Genomic DNA, 26,737 nt, shown 5'->3' with positions numbered 1-26,737 from the left:
ACTTTGGGTAGATTGGAAACTCTTAGTAGTGTCTTACAGCAGAAGGTGGAGATTTTCTGCGGAACCGGGAATTCTCAATAGCAAGAAACTCAGCTGGTCGGTGCCAGTTACGTATACACCAGTTCCCTTAGTACAGCCACTTCATGAGGAAGATATTAATTTGGCCAGTCGCATAGCTGGTAACTGTTAGAGCTGAGATTCTAATGCAGATATTTCTGGTTATGGTTGTCAGAAAAACTTGTGGTACCTACTGTGTGTTAGGTACTTTCATATTATGTTTTTAAATTCTCATAGTAACTCTCCAAATAAGTGGGGTTTTTTTTTTTCCATTTCTTCTTTCTTTTTTTCATGTCAGTGCCCTTAATTTAAAAAGTGCTATTTTTTATTTTCATTTTACAGATGAGGAAACTGAGACCAAGAATGTTCCTTGGGTCATGGATTCCTATTGTCAATTTACAGTGTTTTTTAGTGTCTCAGTAATTTTGTTTTTACAGCACCGCTATGCCAAAAAGTACCTAATAGTCTCATTTATTAAGTAGTTGTGTCCAAACCATTTAATATGTATTTATGTCCTTACAATTTGTTAGCCATTTGAGAAGATAATACACACAAATTAAAGAAAAAATATTTTTATTTCATTTTTAAATACCATAGTTACTTCCTAATGGTACGTGTGCCTTTTGATACTGCTCAAATCCTCCAACCTTAGGATCCGATTGAACACCACCGCCATCATTCTGATTTCACATCCATTTTCACAGTTATTTTTGTCAGAGCAGCTATCCAAACACAGCTCCACAAAGATATGATGTCACCAGAAGAAATGTACCCTGAGCTCCTAGTTAATGCAGTGCCCAACAGATGTCACATTTCCCTGTGTTCTCCATGAAATTTAAAAATATCCTGTGGTGAATTCAGTGTGGCACCCCAGTTGCCACAGCACATAGTTGGAGAACTGCAGACTTGTTCACATAGGCAGTGGCATGCTCATGAGTCAGCCTTAGGTGTGTCTAATGCCAGATCTGTGTGTTTTTTTTCTTTTTTGAAATTTGACATTTCTACAGAATTAATTTTAATTCAGTGTAAGGTTTTTAAATGCCACAACAGTGGGCAGGGTTCAGATCTAAGTCACCCCTGTTTGTTCTCTTGCTTAATTCTGTGTCTTCCCTATAGCAGGTGCCTAATAAGTATTTATTGAAAGGAAGAAAAACTGCCTCCAACTTGAAAATAGGAGCTTACGGCCGGGCGCGGTGGCTCAAGCCTGTAATCCCAGCACTTTGGGAGGCCGAGACGGGCGGATCACGAGGTCAGGAGATCAAAACCATCCTGGCTAACACGGTGAAACCCCGTCTCTACTAAAAAATACAAAAATCTAGCCGGGCGAGGTGGCGGGCGCCTGTAGTCCCAGCTACTCGGGAGTCTGAGGCGGGAGAATGGCGTAAACCTGGGAGGCGGAGCTTGCAGTGAGCTGAGATCCGGCCACTGCACTCCAGCCTAGGCGACAGAGCGAGACTCCGCCTCAAAAAAAAAAAAAAAAGAAAATAGGAGCTTACAAAATTGAATAAAGGACAAGAGGCATTAGATCCACAGAAAGGCCATGACTCTAATGACCTACTGTCTTTTAACTTCTTTCAGTTAAGTATCTTGTTTTAAACAAGAACCATGGCCCTTGCAAAGCTAACGTTTAAGTTGGTGCGGCTTAAATCTTTCAAAATATAATAGCAATACTTGGAACTTATATAATTTGAGTGGGAAATTTTATTCGCGAATTCTTGATTTTGATAGGGATGCTTACTCCTTGGCTTTTCACCTTCAGGTTTTGATTTTCGGTAATATGAAACCATTTTTCTTAAAGTGAAACATACCACAGATTGCATTAAGCCCTGACTATTATGCTGAATTTCTTGAAACAAGGCTTCAAGCTTGCCCTGGGAGCATACCTTACATTTAGCACGTGTAAGACCTTGCATTTATAGATCTTTTAACCTAAGATGGTCATACTTGGTCGACCTCCTGAAACCTTGTAGGCTACACTTAGCTTGATGAGGGAGACATGCACAGAAAACTGAAATGATGCTGAATATTGCTTGATTAGGTGCAACTCTTCCTCTTTAAGTACAAAACCAGTGTCTAAACAGATCTGTGAATGGTGGTAAGGTGACGGAAGTGTTAGTTCCAAAATAAATACTTCCCTTGTCTTTTCCAAGTACAGAAATTCTTTGTCATTTCAAAAACACAGATAGGTAGCAAAGGTTGCTGCTGATTAATAGTCATTGTTTACGTGCCTGCATTTTAAGGATCATGGACACCATAAATAAAAACACATCACTGAGACTCACTCCTCTCTGTGCACCTTCATCCAAGGGACAGTGATAATGGTGAGATATTTAAGTCTCACTACCGAAGCAACAGTGAGGACAGCCATGAAAAACAGTCTGTGCAGTAGATGTGTCCCCTCTGAAACTCCCAAGTAGCAGAGCAGGCAGCAGGGAAAGAATTGTGGGTAGTAATTTGGGTGTTAAAATATTAACACATTTTTGCATATTTAATGTGGTTTCCTTTTTAAATAGTAGACAGATTATGGCATGCAAGCAGATAGGTTTATGATTTCAAATTAAATTTTAAGCATTAAAAAAATCCAGAAGGAACTACTTTGTGATAAATACATTCAGTTAATCAAGAATTGCTTTCTTTTCAACTTCTCTGCTCATATATTAACTAATTTATAGCCTAATTTCATGATTGTAGCTTGTGAATTAAGCTTCATGGTGAGTTTTAGTCTTAAAAGTTCAAAACTCTCATTCTTCTAGTTCACATTTGAGTACTATGGGCTAGACATATATAATCTCTGGACTCAAAATGGGAAATCTTGGAAGTCTTTACCGAGGAGGTAACCTTAATACCTGGGCATTAAGAGTGTGAGAACCATTGTTTCAGTCTGTCACTTTACTTGGTTCTGGTCTCTTGAGAGCAGAGGCCGACGTTTTTCCCCTTAACTGCCTTTTCCCTTTCTAACTTCTCCTTCTCTCTAACTCAGATCGTAGTACTCGTGAAAAATTTGTCCTGGGGAAGGAAGCAAGACCTCTTAACATTTTTCTCATTTCTCCTGTTTCCCCATAGGCAAAGATGCCTTTCGATGCCAACAAACTGTATTGCAGTGAAGTGCTGGCCATACTGCTCCAGGACAATGATGGTGAGGTGCCCTCTCAGTATTGATATTCTGTTAGGATAGGAGCCAGGCTTGTTTCAGATCATGACAGCAAGCTCTCTTGCCTTTGGCATCCCCTTGCTCTCCCTCTCGCTCCCTGTGCTGCTTTTGTACTCTGTCAAGCTGTATTGATTTTGTTTGCTGATGTATCAGTGTTAGACGGCTGTAAAATCTGACAGTTAGGTTCATTTTTTTTTCTTCCTCTATTTTTTCCCCCTTTTAGAAAACAGGGAATTGCTTGGGGAGCTGGATGGAATCGATGTGCTTCTTCAGCAGTTATCTGTGAGTAATTCTTATGCTTCCTGTCTGCTCTAAGATACATGGCTGGCTTTGAATGGGAGGTGGAGCTGGAAATTGTGGGAAGGAATGAGCTATGTGCTGCAAGCCATATGGAGTATGTTGGCAGGTTTGAGGGTTATATGGAGGGACATGGTTTGCCTCCTTTTCTTAGTCATTTGCTCTTTATGACCAGACATCACTGTGTGTCAGATACGAATTTTCTTTGTCTTCTGATATGATGTTGTCAACTCAAAAAAGATGTGCCTCCTGCTTAAGTGTGTGTGTTCTGGGCCAGGCATACCAAATTATTTTCATTTGACCCACTCCCAAGATTGTTCACCAACCTTCCTTTCAGTCTGCTGTGAAAATGGAGTATGTTCATTTAGGATCTGAATAAGCTCAAGGAGTCCAGGTTCCACTGCAGTGGGGTGGGGGTCAAGGGGAGGATAGGGGAGGATGTGGTGCTGAAGGCTGGAGTGAGAACTTGGAAACTGCCATTTTCTCACTGTAAGAAATGTAAATTCAGTTGAAATGTTATTCTGCTGGCATTCTGAAAATACTGTTAAGATTTCCTCTTACAAGTTTCATCTGTGTTATTCTAAAAACAGGACTGAAAATAGATCATTTGGATAAAATCTTGAGAGTGTTGGGAGAGTCTGAGATGTCAGTTTGCATACAGCTTCCATCTTGGTGCCAGCAGCCTGAGTGGCTTGGCCTCCACCCCAAAAATAGAGCTTTGAAATGTGAATCTGTTTCCAGTTCTGGGAAGGTGCTTAGTCCTTTTCCTGTGAGACTATTGATCTTCTCATAGTAGACTGTATGGGTATGCGTATACTGTTTAAAGGCTTCTCTTAACATGCCTTACATCTCTGGCAAAAAGAAGACTTCTGCTGTAAGCACTTCCCATGAATTAAAGCCCCAGCTCCCCTGTGAGGGAATTCAGTGGCCTTGATTGTCAGGAAACGCTTCCTTATATTGAGCCATGATTCACCCCCTTGGATTGTGGTTGCTTTTAGAAGGGGAAGAAATGAGATATGGTTGGGTTGGGCAAGTGGAGGGCTTTGAGGGTAGTTGGCGAAGTTGTTTCTCATCCTGGATAATGATTTCAGGGGTGTTCACTTCATTCATTTAGTTTTATATGTCCTTTATGGAGTTGTTCTGTATCTGTGTTATATTTCACAATAAAAAGGTTTTGGTTTTTATTTGGGTTTGGTTTTTTAAAAAATCTGCTTGCCTGAAACTGTCAATTACTGACGGACCCAGTGGTCAGTTGAGTGTTTTGGCTTTTTTTTTTTTTTTTTGCATTTATTTAATATATGTGAATTATTTAGTTTCTCTAAAATGGAAACTGATGAGAATTTTGTTTGGTGAGCTTCTGTTTCCTCAACCGTAGAGTTATGACCCACAGGTTTTAGAAATTGTTGGATGGAGGCTCATGAAAAAACATTCTCTTATAGTTCTGTGCTTTGTGCTGTTTTTGCTTGACAGGTGTTTAAAAGACACAATCCCAGCACGGCTGAGGAGCAGGAGATGATGGAGAATCTGTTTGATTCCCTCTGCTCCTGTCTAATGCTTAGTTCTAACCGAGAGCGCTTCCTGAAGGGCGAGGGTCTTCAGCTGATGAATCTCATGCTCAGGTATGTTTTGAATGTCCTAGTTTTCCCACCTTTTTTGCCTGACTTTTCACTGTTAGCCTGAATTCAAGAGCATGTAGCTATGGTCATTTATTCTGTTGGGTTTCCTAGACTTTACCCTGAAGAGTAAAGTCTTCAAGCATGAGGATGTGTTTTTGTAGGTATGTGGTCTTTCCTAAAGTTAGAGTAGACGAATAAAAAGTATATTGTGTTCTGTTTGTGCCCTACTGTGGTGGTTGCTAATATGTCCGCTCCATTGAAGGACATTGGTGTTTTTCCTCTCCTTCCCATAGTGTGTTAGTTTTGGGGAAATCTAGCCATTACTTCTAAACTTGAACTAATTTTCTGTATATATCACATAGACCTATCTATGCCATATGTTTTTCTGTATTTTTATTGAAAGCAGTATATCATTTGTATTTTTCACGCCTCATTCAGTAATGAGTTGTACATGTGCTGTATGCCTAGCTTAGGAAATATGAAAATGTGCAAGATAGTTCCAGAAACTCTTATTTATAGTACTTGCCTTGTATGTCTTATTATTTATACTCTAATTCCTGAAATTGGATCATATATTAGTTTCACAGTTATTTTGTAGAATCCTAAAGTTAGAAGCAAAAAGGGAAGAGAAAGCTTATATTGATAATTCTTGAGACCCTGTCTAGGAAGGGGAGTAGAGAAGTGTGTGGGGGAAGGCTGAGAGGATAACCAGAGTGTGCCTAGGGTCAAGGGACTTTAAAAAAAAAAATGAGCATGTTTATGTGGTTGGAAGATTCTAGTCATTATGAAATTGTGCCCTACAGAAGGAGGAAGTTGACATTTAAAGAAAAAACAAGAAAGAAAGAAATGGAGCCAGAGTCTGCTGTCTTAAAACTTCAAGTATACTGAAAGCCCTGTTGAACTAAGATATTTCTTTGGAAATGTTTTTCAGAAATGTGATATATATTTGTTAAATAGAATTTAGAATACTAAAATACAAAACTGCTATTAAAACATTGACAAGGTACTATGTTAAGTGCTGGGCATACACAGAAATACCTAAGACAGAATTTCTGTCTCCACAAAGTTAGAAAAACAATTCTGTGACCTAAACACAGCCTGTCTTTGGGTATATATTTTCTTTTAGTCTTTTTTTCTATAATTTTTAACAACTTTTTAAGCCTGCCACACATATGATTTTCTTTATTGCAACATTTCAAACATAGCATGCTGTTTCCCATGCTGTGAATAATCTTCATGGGAGTTTTCAGTAACTGCATCATGGCCTCCAAGGGACTGTAGCTTAGTTAGTATTCTTCTGTTGTTGGCGTTGAGGATATTTCCAGTGTTTTGCTATTATAACAAATTCTACAGTGACCATTTTTGTGTTTAAAATGATGTTAGGATTATCCAGGTACAGTATGTCCTCACTTAACATCATCAATAACATTCTTGGAAACCACAATTTTAAGCGAAATGATGTATAATGAAACCGGTTTTTCTGATCATTGTTACAACGGTATTATTTGAGGATCTGACCTGCTATATCTCGTTTTACTTAAAGTTGCCATTTCCAAGTCTATCTGTGATGTTAAGTGATGACTTGTTGTGTATATTTCTAAAACATCTTAAAAGGCTTCTGAAGGGCTGGAGGCACAGTAGACCTCTTCATTTGTCCAGTGCGTACCAGACCTTGCATTGACCAGAAGTCTTCCTTTGAGGAATTGCTTTTAAAAACAATTTTTTTTTAAAGTGCAGAGAGGGGCATGAGAAATTACTCAGAGGCCTTTTGTGTTTAGCTGATTTTTGCTAGTTTTACTCTCTTGAGTCTTTTGTTTATCTCCCTTACCCTTCTAATTGCTTGTCCTTTTGTTGAAATGACCCACCTTCTCTCAAGTAAATAGCATAAATAGAAGATGCATTTGGCTTCTTGAGTCTTGTAACCTTAACACAATGGTCTGAAGAGACTTTTCCTTAAGCTGCTTAAAGGTCTGAATTGCCAGTGTCTTTGGATGGTTGAGTGCAAATATGAAGTGATACATTTCTGTAGCATATGGCTTGGTATTGCGTAGCAGTGGGGAGCTGAATAAATAACCAGAAATATGGATTATTCAAACAGAAATGCTGAGATTCAGGGAGGCTAATTAAAGGAGAGCTCCAAAAGACTTAGAAACTGTACCTCTCTAGATCTCCTAACTTTTCGTTTTTGAATGCTGAAGTTGCTGTTATATTCATTCTTTTGCATTAATTAGCTATATTAGCAGATTCAGCATTTCCTTTTTTCTCTTTCCCATACTCTTTGTTCTGTGTTATTTTTCTTCTTCAGACTCCCAAATGGAAAGTTTAATTGGGATGGAATATTTTTTTCCATACTATAGTCACCCTTTCTGATCTTTAGTAAGAGCTGCCAGGTGGCTCTTTGTCTAGAGAGAGCCTATTCAAGACTAAGAAGCTGTAACACGAGGGGTTCAGGAAAGTTTCTGTGGTTCCATTGCCCCTAAATACAAATCTTTACTTTGACTCAGTCATTCATCAGACAGTTGTGAAATGCCCACGTGGGGAGGTGGCAGTATAGAGGAGGGTGGAAGAATGGGCCTGGGACTTGTAAGTGTGGGTTTGGAACATGCTGTTTCGCTTATTAGCTCTGGATATTTGGTGAGTTACTTTAACCTTTGTGACCTTCTCATTCTCAGTTTTTCATCTGAAAACTGGCACTAATAATACCATATTTACAGGGATTTTGACAGAATTAAACTCTATAAAGTATCTGGGAGAATTCTACAGTTGCAAAACACTGCTAAGGTACTATGTTAACTTTCTATGTTAAGTGCTAGGTTTATACAGAGATGCACAAAACAGGGTTCCTGCCTCTAAGAAACTCAAAGTCTAGTGAGGGATGCACACATTAAATAACTATGATATAATTTAATATGGTGACTCTTCAGAAGAATAGTTACTTTTGCATGTATGTACTCAGTGAATTTTTTTCCTTTCTGATTATTGATAAGGAAAGATCACAAACAAGATACTCATTGATACATACTCCCTCCTTCCCACGTATGCCCTCCTTCCCACACATATGTGCACACACACACAAGCATATGTTCGTTACCAATTTAATATTTTTATCTACTTTATTGAGGCATAATTTTTATACAACAAAATGTATGCATTTTAAGTGTACAGTTTTGACAGATGTTTCCACCGCCACAGTGAAGATGTAGAACAGCACTATCGAGTCGAAATGTAATGTGAGATAGGTAATTTTACATTTTTAGTAGCTACCACATTTAAAGGGTTAAAAGAAACAAAAATAATTTTAATAATGTATTTTATTTAACACAGTCAAAAATTATTTCAACATGTAATCAATATAACAAAATTATTAGTAAGCCATTTCACATTCATTTTTTTGAGACTAAGTTTTCAAAATCCAGTGAACATTTTACATTTACATCCCAATTCAGATGCTAAATTTTCATCAGAATACTTGATTTGTATTTAGATTTCATAAAATTTAGAGTTGAAAACAGATTCTCATACTTAAGTTTGTCCAAAGAAACTTAAATGTTTTCCAGTAAGTCCGGTATCAATTTTTAAATTTTAAACTTAAATTTATTTAAATTGTATTTAAAATTTAGTTTCTCAGTTACAATAGCCACATTTCAGATGCTCAGTAGCTACACAGTGGCTACCATATAGGATGATGTATCTACAGATCCTTTTTATCACTCCCAAAAGTTCCCTTGCATGCCACCAGGCCCGGCTAATTTTTTAAAAATATTTTTGGCAAAGATGGGATTTCACCATGTTGCCCAGTCTGATCTTGAACTCCTGAGCTCAAGCTATCCGCCTATCTTGGCCTCCCAAAGTGCTGGAATTACATGTGTGAGTCATTGCACCTAGCCAAATGCCTCCTTTTTCATTTCCGTTTTTTATTTATTTGCTCTTCTCTCTTTTTTTCTTAGTCTGGCAAAAGGTTTGTTGATTTTGTTTATCTTTTGAAACCTAACTTTTCATTTTGTTGATCCTTTGTATCTTTTTTTGTTGGTTTGTTTGTTTTATTTATTTCTGCTCTGGTCTTTATTATTTCTCTTCGTCTACTCGTTATGGGTTTGGTTTGCTCTTGCTTTCCTAATTCTTTAAGATGTTAGGTTGTTTATTTGAAGTTTTTCTACTTTTTTGTTGTAGGTGCTTATTGCTATAAATTTTCCTCTTAATACTGCTTTTGCTGTATCCCATAAATTTTGGTATGTTGTGTTTCCATTTTCATTTGCTTCAGACTGTTTTAATTTCTTTCTTAATTTCTTCATTGACCCACTGGTTATTCAAGAGCATATTGTTTAATTTCTATGTTGAATAGTTTCTAGAATTCCTCTTGTTATTGATTTGTAGTTTTATTCCATTGTGGTCAGAGAAGATAACTTGATAGATTTCAGTTTTCTTGAATTTTTAAAGAATTGTTTTGTGGCCTAACATATGAACTATTCTTGAGAATGACCCATGTGCTAAGGAGAAGAATGTGTATTCTGCAGCTTTTGGATGATATGGTTTGTCAATATCTATTAGGTCCATTTAGTCTATAGTACAGATGAAGTTTGATGTTTGTTGATATTCTGTCTGGATGTTTGGTCCATTGCTGAAAGTGGGGTGTTGAAGTCTCCAGCTTTTACTGGGATCCGTCTCTCTCTTTAGCTCTAATAATATTTGCTTAATCTATCTGGGTGCTCCAGTGTTGGGTGCATATGTATTTACAATTGCTATATTCTCTTGCTCAATGGGCCCCTTTACTGTTATATAATGACCTTCTTTGTCTCTTTGTCTAATTTTTGTCTCGCTGTGTATTTTGTCTGATTTAAGTCTAGTTCCTTTTGCTCCTTTTTGGTTTTCATTTACATAGAATATATCTTTTTCCATCCTTTTATTTTCAACCTATATGTGTCTTTATAGGTGAAGTGTGTTTCTTGTAGGCAGTGGATTGTTAAGTCCCATTTTTTTTAATCCATTCAGCCACTCTGTATCTTGTGATTAGAGGGTTCAGTCCATTTATATTCAGTATTTTATGTAAGGACTTACTCCTGCCATTTTGTTATTTGTTTTCTGGTTGTTTTGTGGTATTTCCTTCTCTTCGTGAAGGTGATTTTCTCATATGGTATGTTTTAATTTCTTGCATTTTGTTGTTTGTGTATCTGTTCCATGTCTCTTTACTTGATATTACCATGAGATTTGCAAACACTATTTAATAACCCATTATTTTAAACTGATGACAGGCTTCACACTGACTGCAGAAACAAACTGACAAGCAAAGAGAAAACTAATACAAACTCTACACTTTAACTTCACCCCTCTACTTTTTAACTTTTTTGTGTTTCTATTTATATCTTATTATACGGTCTATGTCTTGAAAAGTTGTTGTAGTTATTTTAATAGGTTCATCTTTTAGTCTTTGTACTCAAGGTATGAGTAGTTTATATACCACAATTACGGTGTTTTAATATTCTGTGTTTTTCTGTGTACTTATGGTTACCAGTGAGTTTTGTCCCTTCAGATGATTTCTTACTGCTCGTTGGCATCCTTTTCTTTCAGATTGAAGAACTGCCTTTAGCATGTCTTGTAGGATGGGTCTGGTGTTGATGAAATCCCTCAACTTTTGTTTGTCTGGGAAAGTCTTTATTTCTCCCTCATGTTTGAAGGATATACTGAAGGATATAGTATATACTGGATATACTATTCTATAAATATGTCATGCCACTCTTCCCTGGCCTAAAAGGTTTCCACTGAGAAGTCTGCTGCCAGACATATTGGAACTCCATTGTATATATTATTTATTTTCTCTTGCTGCTTTTAGGATCCTTTGTTTATCCTTGACATTTGGGAGTTTGGTTATGAAATGCCTTGAGGTAGTCTTCTTTAGGTTAAATCTGCTTGGTGGGTTTCTGTAACCTTTTGTACTTGAATATTGATATCTTTCTCTTAAGTTTGGCAAGTTCTCTGTGATTATCCCTTGGAATAGACTTTCTACCCGAATATCTCTATCTCCTCTTTAAGGCCAGTAACTATTTGATTTGCCCTTTTGATGCTGTTGTCTAGATCTTGTAGGTGTGCTTCATTCTTTCTTACTCTTTTTTTCTTTTTCTTTGACTGTGTATTTTCAAATAGCCTGTCTTCAAGCTTACTAATTCTTTCTTCTCCTTTATCAATTCTGCTGTTAAGAGACTCTGATGCATTCTTCAGTATGTTGCATTTTTCTGCTTGATTCTTTTTAACTATTTCAGTATCCGTAAAATTAAATAGGATTCTGCGTTCCTTCTGTGTTATCTCAAATTTCATAAAGCTTCCTCAAAACAGCTATTTTGAGTTTTTTATCTGAAAGCTCATGTATCTCTGTCTTGCTGGCATTGTTCACTGGTGTCTTATTTAGTTCATTTGGTGAGGTCATGTTTTCTTGGATGGTCTTGATCCTTGTGGATCTTTGTCAGTGTCTGGGCATTGAAGAGTTAGGTATTTATTGTAGTCTTTGCAGTCTGGGCTTGTTCGTATTCATCCTTCTTGGGAAGGCTTTCCAGGTATTTAGAGAGTCTTGGGTGATGTGATCTAAGTCTTTGGTTACTGCAACTGTGTCTGCATTAGGGGGCACCCCAAGCTCAGAGCTCTGGCTCTTGTAGACTTGCAGAGGTACCAACGTTGGGTAAAATCAAAGAGAATTCCCTGGATTACTAGGCAGAAACTCTTGTTCTCTTCCCTGACTTTCCCCCAAACACATGGAGTCTCTCTCTCTCTGTGCTGAGCTGCCTGGTGCTAGGGGAGAGGTGACACAAGCAAGCACGACTGTGGCCACCACTGGGACTGTGCTGGGTCGTTCCTGAAGCCAGCACAGCACTTGGTTTCACCCAAGGCTCACATTGACCACTGCCTGACTACTGCCTCTGTTCATTCGTGGCCCAAAGGCTCTACAGTTAACAGGTGGCAAGTCCAGCCAGGCTTGTGTCCTTCCCTTCAGGACAGCAAGTGCCCCCCAGCCCCAGGCAGCTCACGAGATGCCACCTGAGAGCCAGAGCCTGGAGTTGGGAACCTTAGAAATCTATCTGTTGTGACTGAGCTGCACCAATTGGATTTGTTTTATTGGAGGGCATCTTTTTTTAGAGAACCAACTCTTGATTTTGATGTAAATATGCATATATATGTATGTGTATTTACGTATATATATGCGTATATGTGTGATATAAATATGCATATGTATGCATATATATGTGGTCTACAATGCTTATAGCATTTTGTATATTTGTATACCTTTCCACCTGCCTTTAATTCTTCTTTTTTACTTTTTTATTTATTTTGTTGCCCTTTTTCCAAGTTTCTGAGTTAAATGCTTAATGCTTTAAAAAATAAATTCTCTTATTTAAAAATAAAAACATTTCAGGTGAAAAATTTCTTGTCAATATTGCTTAGTTTTATTCTCTATTCCCAAGTGATTAAGTCTTATTTTCTTATTACATTAACAGAAAATAGAGGCTGTAAAATACTTTTCTGAATTTGAGATTTTGTTTGTGGCCTTATATATGGGTAGTTTTTATAAATATTCCATGAACATTTGAATAGAATTTGTGTTTCTAGGGTATAAAGTACTATAATTATATCATAAATCAACTTTGTAAATATATTCCATTCTTTTCTGTCTTTTTTATCCCCTAATTTGTTTAGTCTGTAACCATGGTTGTGGATTTTTTTTTTTTTTTTTTTTTTTCCTGTTTCTTCTGATCCTTCCCATATCTTTAGCATTTTTTTTTTTAAAGAGACAGGATTCCACTATGTTGCCCAGGCTGGAGTGCAGTGGCTGTTCACAGGAGACAATCACAATGCACTACAGCCTTGAAGTCTTGGAATATGATGATCCTTCCAAGTAGCTGATATGATAGGCACCTGCTGCCACACCTTTAGCTTTTTATGTCATTTTGTGTTACATGTAACTCTTGTTAAGGGCACATAACTGTGTTTTTTAATCCAATGTGAAAGTTTGTTTTTCAGTAGATGAATTTAACTATTTGATTTTATTGTAATTACTATTATGTTTAGCCCTTTTCATGCTTATTTTGTTTTATGGTTTCCTTGGTGGTTTTATTGTGTTTTGTCTTATCTTTTTTCACTTCCATTATTTTCCTCCTCCTTTGGAGATTTGGAAAATACGATTTTTTCTATTAGTGATTACCTTTAGTTTTTTAGAAATGTAGCTTTATTTCTTTGTCTATGAACATTTGAAATTGTTTCTAGTCCCTTTAGGATCTGGCCTCTGCCTCATCCTCCTGCTGCCGTCTCTCTCATTCTTTCCTTTCTGCACATTTACATTCCACTCTCTAAACCAAACTATTTTAGATCCCTTGACACATTTTGTTGTTGTTATTATTTTGATGAATCTCCTTTGATGTTTAGGCTTAAACTTCTCTAAGCAGCCATTTTCTTCCATGTCACTTCCCCCATGTCTGTCCTCACATCCCCACCCCTAAGTTTTGAAGATTGGATGCTAGCATCCTTTGTTTCCTCTGTCAGAGCACTTTCCGTGCCATGCGTGGTAAGTTGCACAGCTGTGTCTTCAATTGTACTGTAATACTTTTCAGAGCAGAGACGGATTCTTCTTCCTCTTTGTATCTCCAGTACCTAGCAAAAGATACACATTTGGTTTTCTGTGGACATTTTCTAAATTAATGAGAAACATTTTGCTGTTTAGAATCATTGGCCCAAGGAATTTCTGGCAAACCCTGTTCATAGACCCAAAGAAGGAGGAGTGAAAAGCCTGTTGCCGAGAACTCAGTCTCTTGCCTGAACATATTTAGTTCTGTTTTCCCTGTCAAATTTTTCAGTGCATGGAGAGCACAAAACAGGGCCATAGTATGGTTGTAATCCTGATCTTGAGGCTCAGGGGAGGCTAGGAGTCCAGTCGAGTCGGGGGCTCGCTGCCCCGTTTGGCCTGTGCCCATGATGGGCTTCCGAACAGAAGCTGCACAAGCTCCACAAATGAGTTTATTCCCCTTTGCCTCTCAACTCTCTTCTTCCATTATCCTCCCAGGTATTTAGGGTTATATTAGGTTTTCAGTTCTTATCACCTTTCTTCTCGAGGTTCAAAGAAGTTCTTCATGCAGATTTGTAGTCTCTGAGCTTTCGTTTCCAGGAGCTGTTTATGAAGCATAATACCTACTCGCCCTTACCTCACAGCCCTCTCTCCTGTAGTTCCCCTGTCACCCAGATGACTTTTCTCCATTCCTGTGTTCAGACTGTCTAGATTTCACAGGGCTTGACAGAATCAATAAGAAGAAAAGCTTTCTTGTTTTTCTCTCTTTGCCAAAGGACAGATGAAGACATCTTGGAAAAGAAGAAAAGATTGTTTAGGTGATGTTTAAAAGTGGAACTAGTGCTGTGAAGAAAGCAGTGGGTAGCCGTCCTAGAGTACAGGAACCAAAAAAAAAGAAAAGGAATTTCTCATTTGGTCACGTTAGTGTTTTGATAAATGAAAAGAAAAGATGAGGTAAGGGTGGAAGACACAGAACCTCTCAAGCAGTGGAGAACCGTGTACTGAAAGGCAGAGAGGACCAGTTTGATAGTCAAGAGTTAGGTTACAGTAAGGATGTTTGGATGGTCTTTGGCAAGCAGCAGAAGAATTAACATATGAACATGAACCAAGTGGTAGTTTTATAGTCTGGGATGTTTGAGAGTAAAATAAAATTCAGGAAAGTCACAATTTATTGTGCTGTTTAACAAAGTGATCAGATTCATCAGATTCAGAGGTTCCAATCCACAAAAATAAGACAAAATTATACTTACTTGGGGAGGCCATTTTAGAATTAGTCAGGAAATGAGGATGGAACTATAACAGTGCCCTCACTGTCCCCGGAGGGAGACTGGTTTGCCATTTCCGTTTCTTCGTTACAGATACCTCTCTTTGGTAAGATGGTTGCTACAAATAGAAGATTCCAATATATCAGGTTTAATTATAGCCTGCACTCTAAATCATTTGCTTCTTGCCACCACAAAGCACTTTTTAACAGTATGTCCTTGTATCAGAATACTTCAGTGTTCTGTAAGGAGCAACAGAGCCAGTGGGAGACAAAAGAATTATATTGTCAGTTTCCTTGAAAATGTTGACATGAAGCTTATTACTTCTGCTGTAAAACCCTGTTCTGGTTAGAAAGAGAAGAGACCACTGTGATCCCAGGGGATGTGTACAAATGCAGCTTTGGGTTATGTAGAATAAATACAGTGAACCGATCTTGGTTATTAACTGTTAAGGCAAAAAGAGAAAAAGGAGGATACACAGCCACATCTGTTCCAGGAACCACCAGTTTTTTTTTTTTGTTGTTGTTGTTCTAAGGTTTTCAATAAGATTTTCCTTAACCTAAAGAAAAATGTCTCTGATAAAAGAAAACAAGTAAAATGGCAATGGTATAATACGTGCAGGGTAAGTTTTTGCAGGCCCAATTCTGGACCGTGAGCTTGTGGCAAAGCATATAGATAGGCCCGCCTGGGGAGCTTTGTTCTTTTCCTTACTCTACTTTGCTTTTGTTCCTAATGAACATCTGAAGGTCCAAACTATATTGCATTTTATTCTTGTCATCCTTTACAGTTTTTCAAGAGCTAGAGTCTTTTCTTCTAACCTCTAGTCTGCCAGGATTCAAGTGCAAAAGCAAAATAATAATGGAAATCTTTGTGTTTTTTTTTTTGTTTTTTTTGAGACAGAGTCTCTCTCTGTCGCCCGGGCTGGAGTGCCGTGGCCGGATCTCAGCTCACTGCAAGCTCCGCCTCCCGGGTTTACACCATTCTCCTGCCTCAGCCTCCCGAGTAGCTGGGACTACAGGCACCCGCCAACTCACCCGGCTAGTTTTTTGTATTTTTTAGTAGAGACGGGGTTTCACCGTGTTAGCCAGGATGGTCTCGATCTCCTGACCTCGTGATCCACCCGTCTCGGCCTCCCAAAGTGCTGGGATTACAGGCTTGAGCCACCGCGCCCGGCTAATAATGGAAATCTTTTAGAAGTCAGCTGTGCTTCTTGATGGGGCCTTATACAGGTTGTGTTACGAGCTGCACATGCAGATCTTGCTTGTTCGTCTAACAAGGAGCATCCTCTTTCCTCTTCAAGCTTAATATTACCATTCTCCCTTAGATGAATAGTAGTAGTTTGCACCTGTTCTCTAGGAACCAGAAAAATACTCCAAAACACAAAGTAATCCTACCAACAGTCCTCCAGGCTGGCATTACGTTTTAATAAATGGGAAAGTGCTGTGGCAAAGAAGGCAGATAAACTGAATGAAGATTACCTGGCAGGAAGTGGTGTAAGGCCTGTCTAAGCCCTGCCATCAGACCTTATAGCTATTCATCATTCCAGTGTAGTTTAAATTGCACGTATTTAAAGTATACAATTTGGTGAGAGTTGCAATATGTATAGACCCATCATACCCCCACTGCAAGCATGATAGTGAACATATTTGTCACACACAAATGTTTCTTTGTGCCCCTTTGTAATCCTCTCCCCCTACCTCAGTGTCTTCAGGCAACCATTGATTTGCCTTCTGTCTATTACGTATTAAGTTTGCATTTTCTAGAATTTTATGTAAATGGAGTCATACAGTATGTTCTTTTTTTGGTCTGACCTATTTCACTCACTGTAATTATTTTGAGATTCGTCCATGTTGTGTATCAATAATTAGTTCCCTTTTCACTGCTGAGTAGCATTCCATTATATGGATATATTGCAGTTTGTTTATTCACTTGTTGAAGGATATTTGGGTTTTCAGTTTTTTGCTCTTATGAATAATTCTGCAGTGAGCTTTCATGTGCACATCTTTGGGCAGACATTTTAAATTGCTCTTAGGTAAATACTTAAATTGCTCAGTCATATGTTGGGTATACAGTTAACTTTTTAAGGCACTGCCATACTGTTTACAAAATGGTTATAGCATTTTAAAATTCCACAGCAGTGTGTGAGAGTCCCAGTTGCTCCACATGGAGCAGTATAGTCAGTCTTTTTTGTCTTAACTGTAGTTAAGTTTTAATTTGCTTTTCCCTCATGACTAGTGTTGTCAGGTATCCTTCATGTCCAAAATTTGCCATCCATATATCTTTTTTTGTGGTGTCTCTTCAAATCTTTTGCCCATTTTGTGGGTAAGGGGTTATTTGTCTTATTGAATTTTAATAGTTCTTTATATATTATATGATTTATATCAGATGTTACCCCCCTTACCCCTAGAATGCACAGCAGAAGTTGAGCGGCAGGTGAGCGAGCATTACTGCCTGAGCTGTGCTCCTGTAAAGTCAGCAGTGGCATTAGATTCTCATAAGAGTGCAAATCCCGTTGTGGACTGCGCCTGTGAGGGATCTAAGTTGTGCGCCCCTTATGAGAATCTAATGCCTGATGATCTGAGATGAAACAGTTTCATCCTGAAATCATCCCCTGTCCTTGTGGAAAAACTGTCTTCCACTAAACTGGTCCCTGGTGCCAGAAAGGTTGGGGAACACTGATTTATATCGTGTAAGACCTACATGTTTTACAGATATTTTCTCCCAGTTCATGTCTTGCTTTTCATTACAGTCTTTTGGAAAATTTTCAGTTTTGATGAAGTGTAATTTTTTATTTGTTCCAGTAGTCTTTTTCTGTTGGTGTCATTGAAGACATTTATTCATTTTGTCTGTTGTCAAACTTGTTGGCAAAAAGATGTTCATAAATATTCTCTTATTATCCTTTTAAAATCACTAGAATCTGTATTTGATGTGCTCTTTCTTATTTTTGATGTTAGTAATCTGTGCCTTTTTTTCTGATCAGTGTGGCTTGATCTCAAACTATCAGTTTTTGTTTTTGTTGTTTTTCTGTTTCTGAGTTCAGTGTTTTCTGCTCTGGTCTGTATTTTTTTTCCCCTCTCTGTGTGTGTGTGTGTGTGTGTGTGTGTGTGTGTGTGTGTGTGTGTTTGAGATGGGTTCTCGCTATGTTGCCCAGGCTGACCTCTAACTCCTGGGCTCAAAAGATCCTCCTGCCTCAGCCTCCTAAGTAGTTGGGACTATAGGAATGCACCATGATGCTGGGCTTTTAATCTTCATTATTTCTTTTCTTTACATTACTCGGTGTTTAAATTGCTATTCTTTTTCCTGCCAACTGCTCCAAAATCTGAAACTTTTTGAACATCAACATGATTTTCAAAGGAAATGCTCATTGAAGCATTTTGAATTTTAGATTTTCTGATTAGGAAATCTGATTAGGGATGCTCAACCAGTATAATGCAAATATTGCAAAACTGGAAAAAAAAATGTTGCAAAACACTACTTATTCCAAGCATTTCGGATAGGGATGCTCAACCTGTAGGTGTTTACTGCTATGAATTTCCCTCTGATTGCTACTTTAGCTATGTCACATGGATTTTGATATGTTGTATTTTTATCTTTATTCAGTTCAAAGTATTATTTTCTCTTCTGATTCGTCTTTGACCAATGAGTTATTTAGAAATATGTTGTTTAGTTTCCAGGTATTTGGGAATTTTCTAAATATCTTTCTGTTACTGATTTCGATTTTTATACCATTCATTGTGGTCAGAGAATGTACTTTGATTTGAACCTTTCAAAATTTATTAAGACTTGCTTTTGGCCCAGAATACATTCTTATGTTGCTAAATATTGTATACTTGAATATGTATTTGCTGTTGTTGGATGGAATGCTTTATAAATGTCAAATAGGTTGAGTTGCTCTTCGTGTTGTTCAAATCGTCTATATTCTTACAAATTTCCTGTCTTATTCTATCAATTGTTGTGCGAAGAATATTGAAACCTCTGACTATAATTCTGGATATATCTATTTTTCCATTCAGTTCTATCAGCTTTTGCTTCATGTATTTTGAGTTCTTTTAGCTGCTTAAACTTTTAGGATTATATGTTCTTTTGTTTAATCGACCCTTTTATTATTATGAAAATAACTTTGGTTATCCCTGGTAATATTCTTTGATCTGAAATCTACTTTGTTTTATATTAATATAGCCACTACAGCTTTCTCTTAATTAGTGCTAACACATGATATCTTTTATCTTCTGTTATGAACTAATCTGTGATCTGCTCCCTACCAAAATTCATTTGTTGAATTTGGAGATCGGGCCTTTAAGAAGGCAATTAAGGTTAAATGAGGCCATAAGAGTGGGACCTTAATCCAAAAAGACTGGTATCCTCGTAAGAAGATGAAGAGGCACCAGAAGTACTTGCACACACCTGTGGGGTAAAACCTTACAGGAGTGAACTTCTGTTTCTGTCTCCAGGTTTTTATGCTTCTGTTGTCATACTTTTTTATTTCAAAATGTTGTTAGCCCTGTTATACATTGTTACTTTTGTTTAAGTGGTCAAGTGATCAGTTATCTTTTCTTTTTTTTTTGGAGACATAGTCTCACTCTGTCGCCCAGGCTGGAGTGCAGTGGCGCAATCTCAGATCACTGCAACCTCTGCCCCCAGGGTTCAAGCGATTCTCCTGCCTCAGCCTCCCAAGTAGCTGGGACTACAAGTGTGCACTACCACGCCCAGCTAATTTTTGTATTTTTAGTAGAGATGGGTTTTCACCATGTTGGCCAGGCTGATCTTGAACTCCCGACTTCATGATCCACCTGCCTTGGCCTCCCAAAGTGCTGGGATTGCAGGCGTGAGCCACCGTGCCCGGCCAAATGGTCAGTTATCTTTTTAAAAGAGATTTTCGAAAATAAAGAGAAAAAGTCTTTTTTATTCACCCAGTTATTTGTCATTTTACTTGCTCTTCATTCCTTTGTGTAGATCCAGATTTCCATCTGGCTTCAGTTTCCTTCTGCCTAAATGACTTCCTTTAACATTTCTGGTAGTGCTGGTCTACTGGTGATGACTTCTGTCAGCTATGTATGACTGAAAAAATATTTGCCTTCATCTTTTTCTTTTCTTTTGAGACACAGTCTTGCTCTGTCACCCAGGCTGGAGCGCAGTGGCACAATCTTAGCTCACTGCAACCTCTGCCTCCCGGTGTCAAGCGATTGCTGAGCCTCAGCCTCCTGAGTAGCTGGGATTACAGGCATACACCACCACACCTGACTGTTTTTGCTTTTTGTTTTTTTGTTTTTTTGTTTTTTTGAGATAGTCTCACTCTGTCACTCAAGCTGGAGTACAGTAGTGCGATCTTGGCTCGCTAAAACCTCTACCTCCCAGGTTCAAGCGATTCTTCTGCCTCAGCTTCTTGAGTAGCTGGGATTACAGGTACCCACCACCATGCTTGGCTAATTTTTTTTTTTTTTTTTTTTTTTTTTTTTTGTACTTTAAGTAGAGACGGGGTCTTCCCATGTTGCCCAGGACGGTCTTGACCTCCTGGTCTCAAGTGATCTTCCTACCTCAGTCTCCCAAAGTGCTGGGATTACAGGCATGAACCACCATGCCTGACTGCCTTCATCTTTGAAATATATTTTCACCAGGTATAGCTTTCTAAGTTGATAGGGTTTTTCTGGGTGTTTTTGTTTTGTTTTGTTTTCCTTTCGATACTTTCGGTGGCTCCACTGGCTTCTGGCTTTCTTGGTTTTCGATGAGAAGTCTCCCATCATTCATATATGTGTTACTCTATATGTAATTTGTCCCTTTTTTCTGGCTGTTTTTAGGATGTTCTCTTTCTCCTTGGTTTTGAGTTTATGATGTGCCTTGGTGTTTTTTCACATCTCTGGTGTTTGAGTTTTGTTGAGCTCTGGATCTCTGGGTTTATAGTTTTAATCACAGGTGGAAATTTTTCAGTTATAGGTGTGTGTGTATGTGTGTGTGTGTGTATATATATATATATATTATTTATTTATTTATTTATTTATTTATTTATTTTTGAGACAAGGTCCCACTCAGTTGCCCAGGCTGGCATGCAGTGATGCAATCTCAGCTCACTGAAGTCTCTGCCTCGTCCTCTTGGCCTCAAACGATCCTCTCACCTCAGCCTTCCAAGTAGCTGGGACTACACAGGCATGCCCCACTGTGCCCAGCTAATTTAAAAAATATATTTTTAGTAGAAATATGGTTTTGCCATGTTGCCCAGGTTGGACAGTTATAGTTTTCAAACATTTTTCCTGCCCCCATCTACCTTTCGGGAGTGTAATTATATGTATGTGATATAATTATAAATTATTATATAATTATAAATTATATATTATAAAATGATTCCATGTATATTAGGCCATTTGAAATTTCCCAACCACAGTTCACTGATGATTTGTTCATTTTTTCCTATCTTCTTTATTCTTTGTGTTTTATTTTGGACAGTTTCTATCGTTGCGTCCTCAAGTTCAGTCTTCCGTTTCTTCTGCAATGTTAATCTCATCTACTGTGTTTTTCCTCTGTAGATGCTCAGTTTGATCTTTTTTTCTATGTTTTTAGTTAACACGCTGAAGCTTTTCTCGACCTTCTTCATTTTATGTATCAATTGTAGTTATAATTATGCTTTTACTCTCTTTGTCTTCTAATTCTGTCACCTGTGTTATTTTTACTGATGATTTTTTTTTTCCCTCTCTGTGGATCATATGTTCCTTCTTTGAATCCCTAGTAATTTTTAATGGAAATTCAAATATTGTGAATTTTACCTTGTTAGATGTTGAATTTTTTTTGTTGTTTTTGGAGGAGTATTTCTGTAAATGTTCTGGAGCTTTGTTCTAAGATATAAAGTTACTTGGAAATAGTTTGGTCGTTTTGAGACTTACTTTTAAGCTCTGTTAAGCAGGACCAGATTAGTCTATGGCTAATAATGCCTCACTACTGAAGCACTACCCATCTTAATACTCCGCCAGGTGCACTGTGAATTAATAAGATTTTTCTACCGTAACTGGTGGGAATACAGACTATTCCTGGCCCTCTGTGAGCTCTAGGATTGTCTTTTCCTACTTCTCTTAGGCAGCTTCTCTCTGCAGCAGTGATTAGTTTCCTCACATGCTTGTGCTTGTCAGTACTGGAGACTGGAAGGGGCCCTCTGAAGACCTCTGTGCAGCTCTCTGCTGTAGTCCTCTGCCCTGTGAACTCTAGCTGCACTGGTCTGCCCAGACTCCTAGCTCTGTCTCCTCCCTTCTCCAAGGCCTGGAAACTCTCCAGGCAGTCAGTTGGGCTTATTGCATGTGTTATCCTCCTGATGTAAAGTGTCTAAAAAGCATTGTTTTGTTCACCCTTTTTTTTTTTTTTTTTTTTTTTTTTTAACTTTCACGGTTAGGGAGGATGTAAACCCAGTCCTTGTTACCCCATTTTGGCCCAGAGTGGAAGTGCAGCACTATATGACACTTTTTAAACTACATTTTCTTATTCTTTATTCCTGGTGGATAGTAACGCAATTAACTTTTGTGTATTGATCTTATATTTAGCAACTTTGCTCTATCACGTATCAGGCATCAGTCATAACATTGTTATTTGTTGGAATAACAGGCCCAAAATTTCAAGGACTATCAATGACAGGTGTTTATTTTTTACTCATGGTTCATTCATCACTGGCCATCAGAAGCTCAGCTCTACACCTTCTTTATTTCAGGACTTGGGCTTCATGGTACATGCCTATCTCATGGTTCAGGGAAGAGACCACGTAATGCAATAAATCTTAAAACTTCTCCTCTGAAGTGCATGTTACTTACATTCACAGTTTATTGATCATACACAGTCACATGGCCAAGTGTGAGGTCTGTGGTGGCGGGGGTGTGATGCGAGCAGTGATGTGTTGGAACCAGCTCATATAGGCTCATGAGAGCTGATGGTGCACATCTCTTCCTGTCACTGCATTTGGTGATATCATATTAGTCACTTGAAATTGCCTGTGGTCATATTTATTGTTTATTTATTTTTTGTTTCTGTTTTTCTTTTTCCACCCACCCCACCCTCTGACTGTGGTCCTATTGATCTTACTGTTAATTCATAGAAATCCTGGATCCTGTAAAGTGATCTTGTATTTCAGGCTGTGTGTAAGTGAACTTTATCATGCACATTGTAAAGCAAACAAAATATGATCTCATGTGACATCATCCAGATTTCTTGCCAGGATTAGTTTTTGGTTCACAGAATCTTTTAAAGAACACCTTGTTGCCTTTTTTTTTTTTTTAATTATTCAGTCTCCCTTGTCTGGGAAAGGAGAGGATTTTACCTCTTTCATTTGTCCTTCAAATAAGTTTCCTTCAGGGTCCTAGTCTTCTGTTCTGAATATTTTCTGTACCCTCCCAGGGTAATCTTATTCACACCATGGATTAATTACTGCACATAGATTTCATGACTCTTTCAAAATTTTGCCTATTGGTAACTTCATTCCTGGACTTCAGACATATAAGTTCAAGCTGGACATCACTGCCGTGTTCCACAGGCATCTCAGGTTCAATCAGAACTCAACCCTTTGCACCCCCGCCTTTCTTACCAGTCTTTCTGCCTCTAATATTGTTTCTCTCTTCCTTCTGCTCCCCTGTCCCCATCACTGTCCAACACACTGTGGCAAGCATAATCTTTCCTACACACAAAAGTCAGCCTGTCTTACGTTTTGCTGCTGCCCCTCTTACTCTATGTTCTAGCAGTACCATGCTCCACTTCCCTGAATGTCCCATGCTTATGCGTGTCTTTGCATGTGCTCTTGTTTCCTTCTGCGTGAAATACCCTCTCCCTCTTTGCCTATCCAAGAAAAACATCTCCTGAAGCTTGGTTCAGGCATCATCTCCTTTGTGAGTCCTCCCTGACTCAGACATGGCCAGCCCTCCTTCCCGCATTCACTCTCTGCTTTGTATATACCTCCACCATAGGACTTAGCTTTTCTCAGTCTGCCTATTCTCTGCATGTCTGTCTCCCCTGTGGACCAGACTCCTTGGGAGCAATGAGCTGTGCCTTGTCTGCATCCTGTACTTAATATCTGGCACCTGCTAGCTACCTCATAAATATTTGATGAGGGAACAAATGAACAAAGAAAATCATACTCAGAATCTATGTTTATAGCAAAAGTGTTTTTGCATAATAAAGAAGAATAAGCTAATTAAAACTACAACAGAAAACGTTTTCTCCCGCATCAGAAGGCTCACTGTTAGCAGAATAGGGAGCAGTGGATGACTCTCAACCATTTCCCACAACCCCCCAGTTTTATAGAGGCTAGCATTCACATTGGTCCTGGCGTGATCGACAGCCTGATGAACCCAGACAAGACTAAGATAAACTACTTGTCCTCCAGTAGAATAAATATTTCAAATAAAGTCAACCCAAGAAAGTCAGGCCAAACAGCTATTGATTGCTAAAAGCCTGAACTCAAGCCCAATGAATATTCCAAAGTTCACCTCCATGCTGCTTGCCTAAATGGTGATCAATATGCAATTACTGCCCCCTCTAAACGTGTCTTACACTGCCTACCTGAAGAAGGATTTCACTTTTAAAATCTTTTGTTTGTTGAATTTGCTTAGGCAGGAAAAAAAAAAAGAGAGACTTGGCTGTACCAGAGTCTTTTGAATTGTGTTTCAAACAGTTCTGTGTTATTTGTGAAATGGTTTGAGCATATGCTGAATGGTAACTGAAGGTGCTCTATTTTATGACCGCCATTCATTTCAAGAGGCCTTTTCCTGAGTGACTAAACAATACAGATATTATATCTCAATTTCCTAAATTTTGCTCACATAGTTATCTGCCCTAGTCATGACCTTTATAAATTCAAGTTTGTAAGATGCTAAAATCCAGCTGCAGTGAAAACAAGTTTCTGTTGGAATTTTCATCTTAACACAAAAAATTCCTTCCTACTGAGTTTGGAGCCTTGTTTACCTGGCTTCTCATATTTAAGATTTCATGCTTTTCTGAAATAGGCCTTTTTCATACCATTGCCATAGTCAGAACCTTTGGTCATTTCTCATTTTTGTTGTTGCCAGAGTCTCCTAACTGTCCTCCCTTACCCCCAAACGCTGTCATTCCCATCCCTTCTTCACACTGCTGCCGGATTAAGCCTTCTAAAATGTATCTGTCCAGGGCCCTCCCTTATTTGAAATTCTCACGCCTTCTCAACGTCTACAGGATGGAGCCTGGGTTCTCCGACAGCATGTGTGGAGCCTGTCATGACCGTGTTCCTCGCCGCCTCTCCTCAGTTATCTTCCACCACTGGCCATTTGGAACTACCTTTAGTTCCCTGGCTGGCACGCTCCTACAGGCTGCACACACCTTTGCACGTGCTGTACACCCGCCACTCCCAACAGTGTCCTCGCTCTTCCTTCACTGCCTGGCAAATACTCATTCCTTAGACTTGGTGCAGAAGTCACCTGCCATTTGGCACCTTGACTGACTTCTCCCAGATAAGGCAAATTATCTCCTCTTCTCATCATCTTGGACTTAATTTCCATTGCTTCAGACTTTTGAAAGCATTTTTATTTACCTCTTCTTAAATTGCTCAAAGACGAGGACCTTATAGTTCCTAGCAGCTAGCATTATGCCTGCTGCATAAAGACATACACTCAATAGTATATGCCTTTTTTTCTTTGAAACTCAATAGTTGGATTGACGGGCATTTGTGAATCTTTGTATTGTTTTGATTGATCCACAAGGGAAATAAAGATAGGAATAGGTTAGCATGAAGTAGGACGGCCAGCTCTCTCTCCTTGCCCAGGATTGAGGAGTCGTGGGATGTGGTACTTTCAGTGGGACAGTCCTAAGTAAACTAGAATGGCCTGTAGCTCCAAGGGGCATTGTCAGCAAGCTTTGTACCTACTCTCCTTTCCTCCACTGTTGGGACCCAGTCCTGGCTGGCTAGTCTGAACCAGGATAGCACTCTTCGTGAGCAGTAGCACTTTAATAGTGTAGTGTTTTAATAGTGTTGTGTCTACAAAAGACTGTCCAAAGGGGATATTATTTCTGATTCCTTTTCTTCAGCTTTCACACGAGAAATTGGATGAAAGGCTCTGGGTTATTACCCCGTTTTTGATGAGTACTGCCTTCTCTTGCAAGACCAGTCACTTCTTTCCAGCTGTTTATTTCTCCCTTGTTTTTCTTTGGTCTCCTCATCACCATTGGCTGTTCTTAAAAATAGTAGTTTAAAAAAATTTCGACCTGGCTTCCCTCTCAAACTGATGGGGTTCCTCCTCCAGGCTTTACTAAGGCGTAACCTACACTCACCCCTCTTACTTTCTCACCTCCTTTTACTTTTCGCTCCACTTCTGCCCTACCACTGCTTTCTGGAAGGTTGCTAGTGGCTTCCTGATGGTGGAATCTGGTGGCCATTTCTTTTGCTTTTTTGACAGGCTGGAATCTTCAGAAACTGTCTCCTTCCTCTGACTAAAGTATTCCTTGCTTGTGTGCCCACTGTACTTAACTTATTAGTTTGTTACCTAGTTATTTGTTCATTTATTTTAAATAATTACCTATAGATTATTCTTTCCCCACACTCTCCCAAATACATGTAATTTGTCCCTCTCACTTTAATGTAACACATGATAATCTCAGAACCAACACGCTGAATTGCATTCCAGAAGTGACTCCTGGAATCACTTCTTCACTTGGATGCCTTCTTGTGACAGCCTTTGATACAGCCCATCTTTCCCCCCTGAACAAATCTAGGAACACTCTGCTCCTTGGTGTTCTTCAGACACACCAGTTGCCTGTCTACAGCTCATTTCTATTTCAGGACCTCTGTGCTTGCTGTTCCTCCTGTCTTGAATGTTGTTTT

At 38.6% G+C, this 26,737-nt stretch overlaps 1 protein-coding gene across 1 annotated transcript in view; it reads left to right on the top strand.

Moving 5' to 3' along the window:
- The window catches only part of CTNNBL1 (catenin beta like 1), a 183,080-nt gene that overhangs the window by 85,873 nt on the left and 70,470 nt on the right, over positions 1 to 26,737 (top strand). The window contains exons 8-10 of the mRNA XM_008017862.3: positions 3,121 to 3,193; positions 3,432 to 3,490; positions 4,976 to 5,124. Of these exons, the coding sequence (XP_008016053.1) occupies positions 3,121 to 3,193; positions 3,432 to 3,490; positions 4,976 to 5,124 (281 nt within the window). The remainder of the gene's footprint in view (positions 1 to 3,120; positions 3,194 to 3,431; positions 3,491 to 4,975; positions 5,125 to 26,737) is intronic.

The sequence above is a fragment of the Chlorocebus sabaeus genome, chromosome 2 (assembly GCF_047675955.1).
Source record: "Chlorocebus sabaeus isolate Y175 chromosome 2, mChlSab1.0.hap1, whole genome shotgun sequence".
NCBI lineage: Eukaryota > Metazoa > Chordata > Mammalia > Primates > Cercopithecidae > Chlorocebus > Chlorocebus sabaeus.
The sequence above is the reverse complement of the archived record's forward strand: the minus strand, read 5'-3'. Positions and strand labels throughout refer to the sequence as shown.